A 17,068-nucleotide genomic window follows, 5' to 3' on the forward strand; every position below is an offset into this window, starting at 1 on the left:
GGATCCAGGAGAAGGTGTTTATTGCTCCTTTCTTCTTTGTCGACTCGATCTTTTGGCCTGGCCGTCTTACAAGCGCCGCGGTCAGATTCAGGAGCAATCTGCCATCTGATCGACCTGGTGCCGGGGTTCGAGCTCAGAGGTGCAGATCTTAACTTGACACATAACAGAAAATGAACCATCCCAATGGCAGGGCGTGTACAAAATTTGATTTTTCCACTCTTAAAAATATGAAAGAAGAGGCAGTTTCTTGTCATTTAAAAAATGTTTTATTATACAAATTGATAACAACAGCTACACTTGATGTTTGTTCATAAGTTAAAGTTTTTATGACAACAACAATGGATTTAACTTAAATTCTTTGCCTTTTTTCACCAGACAGAGACACAGATTAAGTTAAGTCACATTCTTAGGACATTTTGGCATTGAATACTGGCATCATATATAAATACTACAATGACAAGACAGAAGAAACATAGTGTTGGTTTCAGACAGGTGTTGGGAGTGCAGCTCAAGCTTAACTTAATTATCTGTAATGTATTTAATCATAAATACACACGCGATCGGGTGCACGAGTCAAAGAAGGCTACAATGCAGAGATCGCCGGGGCAAGCCATAGCTGATCTGTACACAACATTTTCAAATTAACTGCTCCGTTCAAAAAGCCCCAAGCAGAAGGGGTGTAAAGCCTTTGAATTTTGAATCAAAAGAATATGGCATTAGATTATTAAAAGAAAAAAGGTCAGGTTATTAAGAATTCGCAGATGTGTACTTTGTAAACTTATGTACAATTAATGCAGATACTGAAAAAAAAGTAGATCTACATTTCAAAAATTTTCTTTTAACATGAGTTGTTCAGTTTGGCACTTTTGTAGATACAAAATATTGTTGACAAATTGAAAAGTCGCTCCCTCGCTCTCTTGCTCTTTTTCTCTCCAAAAAATCTTTCTCACATTCTCTCATTACCCTTCGTTCCTACCCCCGTCCGCTGCACTCCAAAAATATGTCTTATAATATCTTATTGCACTTTTGAAGTGACATAATGAGTGAAAACAGATCAGAAAACGCCATTACGCTACATACAACATCGCCCTGAGAGCACCGCGTGAATTAGACCACCAATCACAATCAATGTACCTTATTGCAAAAAGTGAACAAAGTGGAGGGAAATGCACAAGATTTGAAAAAATAAAGACAATTGGTGAATGAGATGATAAAGTTCTCCCAAACTACATGTCAAATTGCAGAAAGTCATCTTTTACACCAGTCGCGTTCTTCGTCTCCGTGTGGGGCTTCCTGTAACATCACAGACATCGTAGCCCTCCGGAATCTTGACGTCACCTGCTATTTACCGTCTGCAAGTAGCTGCTTCATAGACTAGTTGTAAATGTTTCCAGAAAGTGGAAACTCAGATCTAAATCCTGTATGAAAGACTTGCTTCTCCTCATGAGGGTCGGTTCCGTTGCCTGTCATTTTGACAATCTTTGTACGCTTTTAAAACGGAGTAACAGTCCCGTTTTCTGAAAAGTCTCAACTGTCTTAGAGTGGCGCTAAAAAAGTTCTTCAAAACTTTTCTACAAAATTTGACGTAGCTCCGCCCAGATTGGTTTTTCTTTTTGAGTTTTTCGGAACACTTCTTCTTCGCACAAATAAGGTCCGATTTTGACGGTTCATCACAACTTTCTTTCAGACTATCTAGTTCTTTGTCTGTTTTTTCAACAAGAAATAGCGTTTCGTTCATATACTTTCTCCTGTGTCGTTTCATACTGATAGTCACTGCATTATTGCACACTAACGCGAGCTGATATTTCCGAAGTTTTCCAGGTTTGCCCAGGCGGATCCCGTGTGTTTTGTGTCTGTACCTGGAATATTCCAGGGCTTTAGGATGGGTTTTGTTTCCGGCTGTCTCGTATTCCACTGTCTCGTTAAACACACAGTCCACCTCGTTAAACTCGTCCTTCTACAGAAAAAAATGCAACACTTACGTAACTAACGGTGCAACAATGGACGCACTCATTTACAGAGTTACATGGAACTATTTATTCATGATCATATAAAAATATAAAATTTAACTTTTAAGCGAAGATCCATGTGATTGTTTAAGACCTACCGGGAGACTGTAGACAACGCCATCTGGGGCCACACAGAGGTATCTTCCGGCGGCAACACCATACACCGTGTTAGCAAGGTTATGAGATCCCGATTGGAGAAGTGCTAAAATAGACAAAACATCGCAATTCAGTAAAAACAAAGCATAATTTGTGCGTAAAAATACCTTAACAATGGCGTTTATTGAAAAGACGACCTCGATGTGAGACCGGGAAGTATAAGATTAATTTAGCGGACCCAGTAGCGCTCATTTGTTAATGAGGAAGGTTCGGGGGAGTTTCCAAAATATACTCAAACATGTCTGTTCCTGGCTGTAAGGGAATAGTACTCGCGTAGAGTTCGGCAATACGATGAAGAGATAATTAAATGCAAAACATCAACGCACCTGTTATAACAGATAACACAATTATCAATCTAAACTACCTAGCCCGTGATGAATTATGAAAACAAAGATGATTAAAGATCGGGAACGATTTTTTGTAAATCTAGAACGTTTTCTTAATGAATCTTAAGAGAGATGCTATGACACGTTCCGTGGAATCGAAGGGAGCCTCTAGTTGGCGGTAGACTGGTGAAATAATCACCGTGTCCGGACGCCAAGTAATCAGGGAACGATTGACCAAAGTCTTTAAAAATTGACTGATCAGTTTTGACGACTTAAGAACCGACTTTCCCACGTCCAAGGATTAATAAGATAATCGGTAGATTTAAGGATTAATCTCTCTCTCTCTCTCTCTCTCTCTCTCTCTCTCTCTCTCTCTCTCTCTCTCTCTCGTTAAATATTACCCCTTTAAATGGATAGATGTTTGTAATGTTCTCAAATATCTGAATTAATTGTTCATGGTTCTTTTTTTCCGAGTTTGTCTGCAAGAGTCTGTACCGTATATACACCTATATATATTCTGTGCTGACAAAATACGGGTGTAGCGTTTCAAAGTTTCACGGATGTTTTAAATTCTCACTTAGCTAAAACACAAAGCCCCGAACTGGTGCATCCTAGGAATGTAATGGGTTTAGATCGAGACCCCGCGGAATGAAAGAAGATAGCTCTATGATTATAAATAAAATCAAATGGTTCTTGTCATTTTGGTGATGTTTATGGACGCCCGGGGGGCAGGGACTACCCTGGCTGCGGCCTCCCCGGGGGTGAGCGACCGCTGAAGACGAGGCGGTCAGTGATTGGCACTCGTTTAACAGCTGTATCTAACAGATAGAGTGCTCAATCACTCATATCAATTTTTATACATGTAGACTTTGAAGGCTTGTGTTTACATGCTGTCTAATTTATAACTCGTGATAACACAAAGGCATGGGAATCTGTCATTTCGTAATGGGACCGAAAAAACAGAAGTGATCGGTGCAACAAAGCGACGGCGAGGGAAGACTCGTGACAAACGACTTAACAACTCTAGTGACCAACATGTGAAATAGAGGACAATTCATTAGGACAATCATGGAGTCAATTAGTGACGTTGAGTGACAGTGATGAGCAATATCAATAACTCTATACTATACACACCAGCACGTTAATTAGGTCATTATATCAAAGTTGATTAGTGATCAGAAATCGCTGTGTATTGGGTCATCATACAATCAGTTCGAACCTATTCGCTGACTTCTACTACTACTATTCGTTGGGTCATTATGTCAACTTAAATGAGGGATCGGAAATCGCTGACCTACAATCTACTGTGTATAAGGATAATGTAGAATTCAGCGATCGCCGACTTACAATACCTTGTGTCGTGTAAATATATTAAAATTTAGAATTTGCCGACTCACAATACTATCTTTCTTATGAATGAAATAATATTTTAAATTAGGGATCAGAAATCGCTGACTTTATCATGTAAATAAATTAGAAATTAGAGATCAGAAATTGCCCACTTACAATACTGTGTATTATGACCACATGCTGTTCCCTGCACCGTCCCGTCTTTCAAGATTTCCAAAGCTCTTTGGCTTTTGGTTCTAAGAAACATCTTTTTTTGAATCACCTCGGTCCGTCCTTGCCCAGGAGTAATTCCACTTAGATCGGAATGAGCGGGAGCCGCGGTTCCCAGGGAAATCAGGAGGTTCAGAACCAGAAAATACGTCAAAACATGCAAACAAAACTTCTTTGAGGCCGTATATAAGTTAGAGTTCATTTCTTAAAACAACCCATAGCACGTGCAGGAAAGGACTACGAACGGGTTCCAGATCCGCTGCCGTCTGTCGGACACTCATAGCACCGTGTTAGAAGAAGTGGTCTCTTGTGTGGGTTCCAGTTTCTTGCTTCCTTTCGTTTTTCCTGCAAAATAATTTTTAATGTCACTTATATATACATGTTTTTGTCAAATTTGGCTACACACCAAAATGCCTACCCTGCAATTTTGTTTTTATTCATTACAAAGTTTAAACAGAGTCGAGATAGGACTTCGCTAGAAAATGCATTCAATTGTAAAGGTATTTCAAGTATTAAGCATATAAAATGATGGATCACGGACAAAAAAATGAAGACTTTTAAAAAATGCAAACAAGTGACATTGATTACAATAGGAAGATATAGTGTTGAGTTCTATGTAATGACCGTGATTGCATCAATGACTTTGCCTCTGTCGATATTTATTCTACATATATAAATTCGTTTTACAAACAACACACAGGCCCGTCAGCTGACAAAGGTAAAAATTTGACCTGTAGGTAGATATATAAAACCAAGATAAAATCACTTTACACTGTTTCTCGTATAATATACCGCCTACAAAAAGCGAACGAATATTCAGCAGTGGTAGTGTTCCTACAAATCCGCACAGGCAGTTCCAGTACCCTCGCTGACCAAGTATACATTTATATATATACCGGCCTATTTCATTTCCAGATTTCTCATTTAAATTTTGTTAAGATCCAAATCGTGTGCATGCAACAGAAAATGGTGTGGAAAAGAAATTCTTTCCCACATTTTCCTTAACGAAAAGAAACTATTCAAAATTAAAGCAATTTAGCATTTAATTAATTAATTTCATTATTTCGGCATTCTGAGAAAAAATAAAAAAGGGAAATATACTTTACACAAACTTTTTGTTTACGCTCTAAAATATGAATAAACTATCAACTAAATTTACCTATGAAATATAATAATTCCATTCAACTTATATATAGTTAAAATCCATGATATGAATTGATAAATCCCGGAGAAAGCACGGCCACCTCCTGTCTAGCCCTAATGTCACTTTACACTGAACTCAGTAAAGAGCACAGAGAGGGGGAAGCATGTAGCGCATGCGCTCTGATTACAATAACAATGGCGTCTGCGTTTAGGAAGAATGTATTCTACACTATTTACAGACGAAGTTTGATACAGCAGAGGACTTTCTCATCAGACAGAAATGTATTTTCTAGGTGTTTGAAACACAGCAAAGTCGTTATAGCTGGCTTGTCGACAGCTTCTTTTATTTGTTTGAGTGCAGTTTATGCGAAGCGAAATGGGATTCAAGTTCTTCATGCAGGGGGAGAGGTATGTTCCAAATATTATAGATCTACGATTTAACCAAAGCTGAATTGCATTTCAAAGATGACAGATATGCCCTAAATAGCTGTTACTTACAAGTTTTACAATACTTGTCAACCTAATAACCTAAAGCACTCACCTAAAAGCCTTCTTGTGATTTTTGACATTTTGGGGGGAATTGTGGTAAATTACAGCCTTTATAAGTACAGCTTACTTATCCAACCATAGATATACTGTTTAGTAACAATATTGCTTGCATAACATTCTTATATTTTAAACAGTTCAATCATTTACTTTGTGGTATGTTCAATTTATAGTTCATATAATGTTTCAATGCAGACTGGCAATTGATTGTCAAGTTGAAACACAGCTGTACTATTCAAAGGGGAACAACTCTGTCTCTAAGAATATCTTAGTAATCATACACCCCTTCAAAGCAGATTAAAGCTTTTTATTCACCAAGACCCACTTTTATTACAGAGTTTTATTCCAAAGTCTTCATTTTTAACAATGTCATTATCCAATGACAAGGCATGTAAACAATGATTGGAGTTGGCCAGTTACTACAGATGACAAAGTGATAAGCTTTTATCGTACTAGTACCAAAGATTTCTGTGGTAGGGCTATACATCCGTTTCATCAGCTGTCATCGCCTCTTTTGTGCTAGAACTAGATCTAAATTCTGGTATAATAGTGGTGTTGATTTAAAGAAAACAATGTGTTATCTACTGATTGGTGATTTTAGGATGTCATCAGATAATGTAATTGTGATAGATTCAAGTTATTAGAGGACTGTGTATCTGTTTAAATTGAAATAAAGGTGTACATGTACTGGTACAAACACAGACAAAAAATCTAATAAAGGGCAATACACAAACATACACTATTTTAAACATAGTCTCAATAACCAATATGCATATGATACTGTATGAAATTAATTTAGCTCAAGTTAGCTTACTGTATTATATCAAGGTGTTCAAATTTGATAGATTTTATCAATTTAAGTACAAACTTACTCAACCCAGACTGATTGTTAATCTTTCTCCGTCAAATTTAACTATTTCAGTCAAGGAAGATTATATACATATTCAATCAAATTTTAAGGTTTTTATCTTTTCTATCAATTATGATGCTTGATCAAGTTCTAGTCCTAACTATATTAGTTATGTATATGTGTTTATTACATCATAGTTTTATCATCAATACAACCTAATAATTATGCTTTTAAAAATTATTGATATTGAAGCAGTTATAGAGGAAGAGTTTATATTGTCACATCTTTTGTATTTTATTTAAGGGGGCTGGATGGTTTGGCCAGTTCTAGGCTATATCAATCTCCTTTAGATGAAGAGCTCTGTATTAAAATATAGAAAAAGTACCAAATGAAATATTTTATATTTTTCGTCATTATTATTTAAACAAATAGATATAAATGGCCAGAATTACTGAATGTACAATTTTAAGGTGATCTGTTGACCACACAGCCTCCTTGCTGCATGATACAATGTATTCATCAGGAGAGGAAAAAATATTTGGAATAATTATTTTCTTGTTTATTTATTCATGAATCAGATATTGATTCATCTTTATTTTTCTCAAATTTTGCAATGCAGAATTCATTTATAATTTAGCAATAGTAAAAAATGCATGATTCATCTTGTGACTTTTCAATGATAGATTAGAAGTCGCAGGTCATGCCTAGAATTAGGAGCAGATCACCTTAAGATTGCTGCAGCACATTTATGTGCAAACCCTTCTCAAGCCTGCATGGGAAGGGGAACCTTCCCACCACATTTTTTGAGCTATTATAAGATTGGATAAGAATTACTGGAAGAATGTTAAATCAGGGCAACCCCAATTTGCTTCAGGAACAATTATCAACCATTGTTACCAAACTCGGAATAATTTTTTTGCAGATTATTGAAATACTTTAAATTTTAATCTAGATTAATGGTTTGGTGAATTATTAAGTTAATCTAAAGATCAAAGGTAGTTCCTTGAGGCTGCACGAACATTTTGTTGTGGAGTGTGAGATTTTAAGGTTCTTTAAGTGGATTAATACCAAAGTCAAGAGGCTTTTAATTTTTGATTTTTTTATGAGGCCATTATATAGGTAAAATAATATAAAGAAAAGTACTTTTTCGCTGACTTGAATAATTTTTTGGTCATGTTGCATAATATTCAAGACATTTAAATTCTTGATATACAGGGTCCATTCAGAGTTTTCATTTCATTCACAAAACATAGCTTTAGACGATTACCCATTGGGTCATAACATTTACTGATATACCCCAGTGTATACAGTGTGCAGTGCAATTTGATCACAAAATCAATATCTTATCAACTATCTAACATCTATCTTTGGCAATGATTCAATTTCAAGCCCCTATTTTAAAAATATGAAGAGAAAGAATGGTTGGTTGAGAAAAAATGTCCAATATGTGTTTACAAAAAGTCAGTTAACCTGACATTATTCATTGAGGTGCAGCTGGTACAGAATAAATTTGATTTAGAGACCTATGACTGGCCAGCAATCCCTGTCACATTTTACTTATAATTAGAGACCAAACAAATTATATATACCACACAGATTGATTATGAAAAATACTATGCAGTATTACCTATGGAAGAATTCAATGGCATATTTTTGGCTTTTTAATTCTACCTCTTGTTAATTTTGAACAAAGAAATCAGACAGGCAGACTAGCTGATCTATGTATGTTTCATACCCATTTGTTAAAATATAGACATTATGTGACATGACTTATTGATTATGAACTTGAGGTTAACATTTGCACTTGTCCACGTTCTTTTGCTCTAATCTTGAATTTCATCCTGTAGTTTTTCTATTTTTGTTTTGCTACTTTTTATTGGTCCGGACCTTAATTCAGTTTTCAAATTGTTTCACAATTGGTTTCAAATTGCAGGTTGATTGTAAAGATTTTAAAGTTTAAAATAATTCTGATTTTTTTCTGCAGTTAAAGTGGAAACATCAGGAAATTTTAATGAGATTATTGCCGTGCACAAAACAAAAGCGTAAGGCCTGAAACACTTTTTAGGTAGATTTCTGACCAGAACATTGTTACTGTAGGAAGGCTGCATCATATGATGGTTACAACCAACTTTCAATAAATCTTTTTTAAGATTTGAACTTGGACCAGATATATATTCATAAGCACGTCATTTAAGTGCCTAATTAAGACCACTGCTTGTTACAGTGTTTTGATGGTAATAATTTATACCCGTTCTGAGACATTAAACAAGAAGATGAAGAGGCTGTGGTAAATATCAGTGGTATACAGATGTCCACTTTATTCCCTGACAAAAATCTGCCCAGCCCACCTTATTAATGTACACTGGAGAACAGCCACATGTGCATGAGCCAAGCAGATAAAAAACAAAGTGATGACACCAGAAAGGCTTTGTCATAAAACTTTACTTATTAATTTCAGGAGGATTCAGAGAAGAAAAAGACGTCACCCACGTACAGAGAAATGAGGTTTCTGCAGTTTGCTTCAGTGGAGTACAAAGGGGTCATCTACATGACTCCCCAGGACTTCCTGGAATCTGTCACAGAGGAAATGCCACGACGTAGGTCGAATGCACTTGTTTATATATTTATAGCCATACATTATGTAACAGGATTTTGCAGTTTTTGGAATATAATACAAAGTTTGATCAATATTGATAACACATTTGTTATTTATTGACCCTCTGAACTTGATCCTCATATCTGTCTCTATCCTCTTCCTCCTCTTTTCTCTTGCAATCTCTCTCTCTCTCTCTCTCTCTCTCTCTCTCTCTCTCTCTCTCTCTCGTACAGTAAACACAGAGGGTGAATGTCTTGTCACTATTTGTTTGACCCAGCACTACGCACAGGAACCCCCACAGTATCTTCTCTCTCCTAGTCCTCACAGACCGCCCAGAATAACACACAAAGCCCCTGTACATCCTTTATCACCCAGAACATTGGCATTTTATAATAAGACCTCCCTTCAGTAGAACCCTAAGAATACATTGTACCAATCCATTTAAAGTGTTCATTGACTTTGATTTTTCTTTATTATGAAAGCTCAGCAATGCTGAAACATGTTAAAACTATGCAACAATTGGTCCACACATGAATTACGGTCCCTTGTATCAAGCAGGGAACCCTCCCATTTTTGTTCAGCTTTTGAGGTTTGCAGACTCAAGTGCTCCTGTAGGAAGAAGGGGGATGTGCTAGAACGATCTTGACATACATAGGGTAATACCTATATCTATAACCTGTACTTCTGAGGGATAAGCCAATGGGCCTCTTTATCAGAGAGCGACAGATAATCTCTGTGGACTTCATCCAGTCTTAGAAGTCAACATGATGAGACATCCTCTGCTTGGGTTTGGACAAGCTGGGTTTTATGAATGAGTTCTAGAGACAATTTTACATTATTAAGCCCTGTTTTCATTCTCCATTCATCCCTCCAGCCAATAATGTAATGCCATAGTTTTTTTAAATACCAAGAGATAGATAGGCCTTGAACAGAAAGAAAACCTATCTGAATAAACGTGTCTTTTGTTCAAAGAAAATCAGCTCTTGCAATAAACATGGTAAATAGCTAAAATCGCACAGGTGATCTGCTTTGTTCGAGATAATTTTTTTCTTTTCTATTTTTTTATCTATATCTCTACAATCATTAAGTCACAGATAACATTCCTCGACACTTTGTCAATTTAACACAGTTTGAAGTTTTTTTCTTATTCCAAAATGAGTAAGAATTCAAGAATTTTTCTTGTTTGTCATAGAATTAACCAATTAAATTGTGAAGCTTTCAAAGGCAGTGTTTAAATCGTTCTATTTGAGATATATCCAACTGGTTAATGTCAATGAAATCACAATTATAATTTTTTTTCACTTTAACTAAGTTTACTTTCACTTTAAAGGATAGATGTAATTTGATTTGTAAGTAATCGCTTGCATTCCTGAAGGACAAAAAGATTATTGCCGAGGTAGGCAATTTTGAATGAAGAAAAATTTCCAAATTCTCCACCTACAGTACTTGTGAGAGCCAATCCCTGAATTCTATTAGATTCCAGATCTACTTGCGGTTTTACCTACATACCGGTATATATACACTTAAAAAAGTTCAAGGATGTTCATTGCTTAAACAGCAGATATTTTTTTTTAAAAATGTCTACCTGTATTTCACTGGGTATGAATGGTAAATAAACCCCTCTTGAATGTGAATATTGACAGTGTTTTGCCCAATATGGCAAAAAGTCATTCTAAAACCAAAGAATGAAATGTTGTATAGAATACAACTAGATGCTAACCCCTTGTAAATCTGTTGTTGTTGACTATAGCAATGAGGTGGACAACGTGAGGTGGACAACAAAGGAATGAGAACCAGACAATATTGTTGTCAGTAGACCTTCTGAGTATGCACAAGTTCAGAACAACACAATACTGTAAAGGGAAAAGCTGTCGTGTAGGTTAACCACCAATGTTTAGGATTGCTAGTCACTAGATTATCACTACACTGATAAATAAAATAGCGGTCAGTACTTCTGTATTATCTCTTGAAAAGATATTTATCTCAATGAAATGATATTGATAGATATCAAATAGTTAAGGTGTTTCTGAGATTTTACAAGATTAAAAAAAAAAATTCTTCTCATTGTGTTGGATGGAATATTCCTTTCCTTTAAAGGCCAATTATTTTCCACCAATAACAATGAAGGTTTGTTACATCTGGAGAACTACTTGTACTGACTGTTGACGTGAAACAAACTTGCCAGGACTAGCACTGTAGAGAGAGAATGGTGTATAGAACAAATGATGAGGAGTTAATGACTGAAGAATGACTTGAACCTTGGCTTACTAGTATGTAGACAGATGGATGAGAAGGAGGTTCTGGTACAAAAAGGGTTGTTTAACATCCCAGCTAGCATATTTCATTCTGAAAGAGACAGCAGCAGCATCATCAGGGAAATCTTGTATGCCATGCAGAGACAGACAAAAGCTTATCAAACACACAAGGTCTCTTTAATAAGAATCTAATCTAATCTTATTTTAAGTTTCTTTTTCTGACAAATTAGGGACCATTAGATACAGTAGATCTTGCATACAAGGAATACAGGGATGGTCAATGCCTGTGTAGTGTGTATACTGAAGTGAAAGTAGAACCTAACATGTGTCATTGGATTTAGACTCTATCACAGTCGGATTTGATCATGCCTATACAATACAGAAAAATAGATGCTGATCCAAGGGTTATATAGGAATCTGATACTAAGTAATAGATAAGAGGCTGATCTCGGGACATTTTACAGCTTAGACTAAAACAGTCTCCACAACAATTGACATGGAATAATGTGTAGGTATCTATAAATGTCCTCCCTGAAACAAAGGTCCAAAAAGTCTCCAAAGAGTTTTAGGATCAGGACAAACTCTGCAGCAAAATCTGACCTAATTGTGTGACCTAATTGTGTGACCTAAAGGAGACTCTGTGTCACTGGATTTATTCCTGGATTTTGTAAATACCCAGGATTTTCTTAATGGTTGCTGAAGTAGCAAAATACAGAACAGGACAAGTACCTAGATCTTTTGATTCTATCATGTCTATGTAATAACATCAGACCACAAACTAAGTGGGGCTAGGACAGGCCTGGTGGCAGGGTGGTAGATACGGGAATCAAGTTTGGAGACATCTACTGTCCTCTTACCTTTAGGCCCTTAGGTGTAGGTTTGACCTCTCATGGAAGCAAGATGGCTTAAGTTAAGATAATGATACAGAAAACATTTTGAATTTAAACTGTCATTTAAATGGAAATAGTTTTATATTTATGACTGTCTTGTATATCCACCATTAGCCTATAATTGAGAATTCATTTGGCATTCAGATTTAGATTTTGATTAAAATATACAAGTGTTCTCTCTCTCTCTCTCTCTCTCTCTCTCTCTCTCTCTCTCTCTCTCTCTCTCTCTCTGATAGTACATTAATTCATTTGATTATCCAAAATCCCATTAAAACACCTGTAAGTGGTAGACTTGATCAACTTATTTGCTGATTAATCACTGAAGAGGAAAATGGTCTTTATCAGTTCATCAATCGGCTGTATATTTGATCAAAAATATTCATTAAATCATGTAAATAAATGCAAATTTCCAAAATAGTGTATTAAATCCCCCCTCCACTGAGCTTGTTTATGTGAAGTCTTTGGAAGAAAAACACAATCAAATCGGTAGAGTTTAGTCAAGCACGCTTTCTGTCTGTTACTTATCTCGTAAAAAATCTTGATAGAATTTTCCTGGTGTAGCTAATCTGATTTTTGAACGGTTTGGAAGATTATTTGCACATTTTTAAGAAATGATTATCAGAGATAATATTTTTGGGGTCATTGTGAACAAAATGGTAAAACTTTCACCATTATGAGGATCCGTCATATGTTTGACAATGCTTGAAGACTATGAAGAAATCGAAACCAGGATGACTTTTGTAATGAATATTGAAGATAATCTGTTTGTAACCCTAGCCTCCTGAGAGAGTTCCATAAAAACAATTAGGTAATAATTAAAAGTGGGCTAATGTTGTTTACGCACAGCAAATAAACTAATTGCAGAACTAAAGGGTGGATTGTGAGCAATTGTGTTAAACCTTTGTCTTGTAAACAAATAAAGTACCAGTATTCCTAAGACTGAAGTGTTTGATTTTCTAAATGTAGATAAGGAGTTACTTTGTTTTCTGATGAGTATGTCTCCTTCTATAGTTTCAGAACAAATAAGAAGAAATTTGAACAAATGGTAGGCTTATAAAAACGTGCACAAAAATTTCACCCTGCAAACCTGCTTTGAAGGCTGAGGAAAGTGAACATGTACGAAACAGTAATTAGGGATGTACAGTTGAGCAATTAAAGTTAGTTTTGCAGGGCTTAATTCTTTGAACACACTTCTAGAAACGTGGAGAGGTGTTCTAGCAATCTCAATACATATCAACACCCACTGGACGGCCCTCTGCATTCCAGTGAAGATTGCTAAATTCCAAATTAAAAAATAGATTTTTTAAATATTGGTAAAGATCTACACAAGTGTTGACCTTGTAAAAGAGGCTTAAATTCTGACAAAGCAAAACTTTTTTTATCACAAGAAATGCGCCGTATCAGCACATTACCCTATTTAAGCAAGTATGCACCCTTTGGGCATTAGATTTGGTAGGTGAGATCAGAAAAGTCTGTTATTGAACGTTTCTTAAACAAAAGGAGGACTGCACAAAATGATCCATTCACTTCAGAACCATGTCGAATGTTATGTGATTTTTTTCATGGGGATGTATATAACACTTTACAAAATCCTAGCATTAGAGAAGTGTCAATACTGATGATTTATAGAATCCGTATGTTACAGACGCATTGTCACTGTTGGTCAAATGTGGTCTTTATTTGTTTCTTAATCCCCAATAAAATCATTGGTGTACAAGTTTCATCCAGAATTGGCTAAATTTTGTCATAAATTAACCTTTATCGTACATATATTGTACATGAATAAAATTTGTGTTGGGCCCGTAACTTACGGATAAATTAGAAATCTTGTCTGACGCGGCTTTTCTTTGTGAATTTGAGAGTCTTTGTGTTTGATTAATGACAAACACTCGACATACAATGGTAAAATACATGAGTGTATTTATGTGTACCATTCTGATCGAAGCATGTAAGGAATGATCATTATAAGCTCCAATACAGGTCTCCAATCCCCTCCATTCATCCATAGCATGTTCAGACCACCTAATAATGTCACTTTAACAAGTTACCCAGACCCAGAGTAAATTGCTACAAAATCTTTCAATTTAAATTGGCGTATATCATTGAATGTAAATGCAAACAGTCATTTTTTCTATCCAGCATTCCGTTGTCGCGTTAATAAGCTGATCAGAGCCTCTTGTTTGTTCTTCAAAACACAAGCTCCGGCCAGGCTATATTATATGTGCACACACTTGCTGATTTAAGTCAATATTGTAATAATTGAAGGTAAACTGGACTCCACGAGCGTGCATTGTGTAATGCGGGAGATACAGCGATAAGATAGCGTCCATCTTTTGATGTTGATTATACGTCGTTTGTTGTGTCAACTTACAAGGTGCTTAATAGACTGTCATATAGATTATAGATGTCATAAACGTAGATTAGTAGATTTATATGGAAGTAGTATCGCTGTTGTAACAGTCATTTTAGGACTTAATTTATTTAATGATTTGGTTTGAAGAGTAAACCAGTGACAACCATGGTACTCTGTAATTTCATGTAGGTAAAGATTTTGAAATCTACAGCGTAGATTAAAATTTAAATTGTTCTTTAGTGCATCGATATCTCTGCATGATTTATTATATATTGATCATTATAAAATGAATTGATCAGAAAAACATTTAGAACGCCTAGTTCTTGGAAAAAGCGATAAATTCATGCTGAAAATAAAACTAAAAAAATATATGAATTGTCAATAAGAATATATTGTTGTCTTCATTCTGATTTATGAGATGACATTTATAACCTTTCATAAAACAAGTACCGGGTATTGATGGTTTTATGCTGTTTTTTTCTTACAATGCAAATAATTCACTTAATAAAACCTACACCTTTCGATTAAAAAATGATGCAGGCCAACAATGTGCATTTTCGTGAATTATTAGAATGAAAAAAGCAAATTTTGTCTGGGATAATTCTGTTGATATGTTGATCCAGTGTTACAATAGATATAAGGCCGAGTTTAAGGCTATAGTTTGCCTGCAGCCCCTCCTCTCTATGTAACACAAGCAGTGGTATACCATGCATTATCAGACAAGATCTGGCCTTTCTCATCCCATGTTGCTACTTTCATTGTGTGCTGGTTGGAGCAAGGTCTGCTTCAACACCCATTGTTTCGTGAGGGTATCGGAGGCCCCTCAATTTGATATACAACCCCGGCCCATGTCGCGGCATTGTTAGACAGACAGGCAGACGGACTGATGGTCGTTTGACCTTGAAATATTTCGTTGTCATATCAAATTAATAAGGATTTAGCATACATGCATGTATTTTTTGCTCGTTGGTAGTGACAATAAATGAAGTCTCATAAGAGAAAATCATCTCAAGAATGCAGTGTCTGCCATGGCGTCATGCAATCATTTCTAATAAGTATAGGTTCCAATGCGTTTTTGTACACTTAGGTATTTTGTTTTGTCTCGCTCTTTTGATGTCCGAGCAAAATATTTCTCATTGTTAAGTTGAAATATGAGTGCACTTTTAGGTCAATACTGCACAAAGCTCACTCTGTGTGAAAATGTTTTGAATTCATTTTAACCTCAGTGAATTAGAGGAGACAGTTTATGATATAATAGTACGTGGAATTTGAAAATTGAATCTGTTGAGATTACTTTCTGCACACAATTTCATCTAAAAGCTTTTTCTAAACTTAGTAATGATGCATTATATTAATGTTCTGGGAGAAGATGATACGAGGAATGATGAATGAAAATTCGAGAGATACCTTAAGGGATGCTGAATCTAATCAATAATAAAGATATGCATTAAGTCATTGAAGCAGTAAATGCATCAAGTAGATTTATATTTAAAGATTTGCAACTTTTTTTTAGCAAGAATTGGAAGAGCCAGCTTAGCTGATGGTGAAGTTGCTGGCTGGTTAAAGCGTACTCCAAATCGGCGCTACGGCAGTACCAAACTATTTCGCAATCTCCATGACAAAGGTACAGTATGAGCATCTATTATGTCAGCTATTCTCTTATGAAAAGCGGACATGCATAGCATTTCTTCTAGAGTAGATTACAATTGCTTACATACATTTACAGATAGTTTATAAAATTGGGGCCATAGATTTTACTTTAGGCAAATAAATTTTAACCATATAACTTGAAAGAAAAGCATCAACATTTCTTGCTTATTGATGCCTGAACATGAAGATTAATAGATCATTTCTTTTTCCTGTTTGCTTATTTATTAAAGTACCGGTATTAAAACTTATCTGAGTTTTGAAGGTTTTGTTGCTGTAATTCAGTCGTAGAACAGTTAATTGTGCTGCAAGCAATGAAGCCAGCATTTATCTCTTACATGTAGATATAAAAGCTTCCCTGAATTTCTTATCACATTCATTAGCAAGATCATTCTTTTGAACTTGTCAAATTTTTCATTAAATTATCTCGTGAAAAGATTTTTAGAGGTTTGCAGCCAAACAAGCCAGGTCTAAGCCTTGGTTTAGTCGGACAAGAAGGTGTACTTTGTGTTACCCCCTCAGGTCAGGCAACACTCCGATCATTAGCACAATTTACTGACATGAAAGCTACTCACTTTTCTCCATGCAGGTGTCCTAGGATCAAACCCTCATTTACAGTAACGTCTCTCTCTCTTACTCTTTCTTTCTTCAATGTCTGGGTGATTAGCAACAATGTAGACGATTCTGTAAAAAAATGTTGTATTTATAATGACTATTGTCGTTATATGAGATGTTGA

General features: G+C 35.7%; 2 protein-coding genes across 7 annotated transcripts in view; one reads left to right on the forward strand and one right to left on the reverse strand.

Moving 5' to 3' along the window:
• Positions 1–243: 243 nt before the first annotated feature.
• Positions 244–17,068, reverse strand: part of LOC105340948 (uncharacterized) — a 30,000-nt gene continuing 13,175 nt past the window's right edge. For 2 of the 3 annotated variants that reach the window (XM_011447219.4, XM_011447218.4), the window contains exons 2-5: positions 16,907–17,015; positions 3,998–4,396; positions 2,108–2,211; positions 244–1,957 (exon numbers count right to left, since the gene is read on the reverse strand). In XM_011447219.4, the coding sequence (XP_011445521.1) occupies positions 1,442–1,957; positions 2,108–2,211; positions 3,998–4,253 (876 nt within the window). In that variant the 5' untranslated portion in view covers positions 4,254–4,396; positions 16,907–17,015 and the 3' untranslated portion in view covers positions 244–1,441. Of the gene's footprint in view, positions 1,958–2,107; positions 2,212–3,997; positions 4,397–5,210; positions 5,329–16,906; positions 17,016–17,068 lie in introns of those variants that run through there. The other variant, XM_011447220.4, reaches the window with a different exon arrangement.
• LOC105348467 (calcium uptake protein 3, mitochondrial) overlaps positions 5,361–17,068 on the forward strand; it is a 39,955-nt gene continuing 28,247 nt past the window's right edge. For 3 of the 4 annotated variants that reach the window (XM_034446859.2, XM_034446862.2, XM_066077558.1), the window contains exons 1-3: positions 5,362–5,602; positions 9,049–9,187; positions 16,198–16,308. In XM_034446859.2, the coding sequence (XP_034302750.2) occupies positions 5,390–5,602; positions 9,049–9,187; positions 16,198–16,308 (463 nt within the window). In that variant the 5' untranslated portion in view covers positions 5,362–5,389. Of the gene's footprint in view, positions 5,603–9,048; positions 9,188–16,197; positions 16,309–17,068 lie in introns of all 4 variants that reach the window. The other variant, XM_066077557.1, reaches the window with a different exon arrangement.

This window comes from Magallana gigas, chromosome 2, assembly GCF_963853765.1.
Source record: "Magallana gigas chromosome 2, xbMagGiga1.1, whole genome shotgun sequence".
Taxonomy (NCBI): domain Eukaryota; kingdom Metazoa; phylum Mollusca; class Bivalvia; order Ostreida; family Ostreidae; genus Magallana; species Magallana gigas.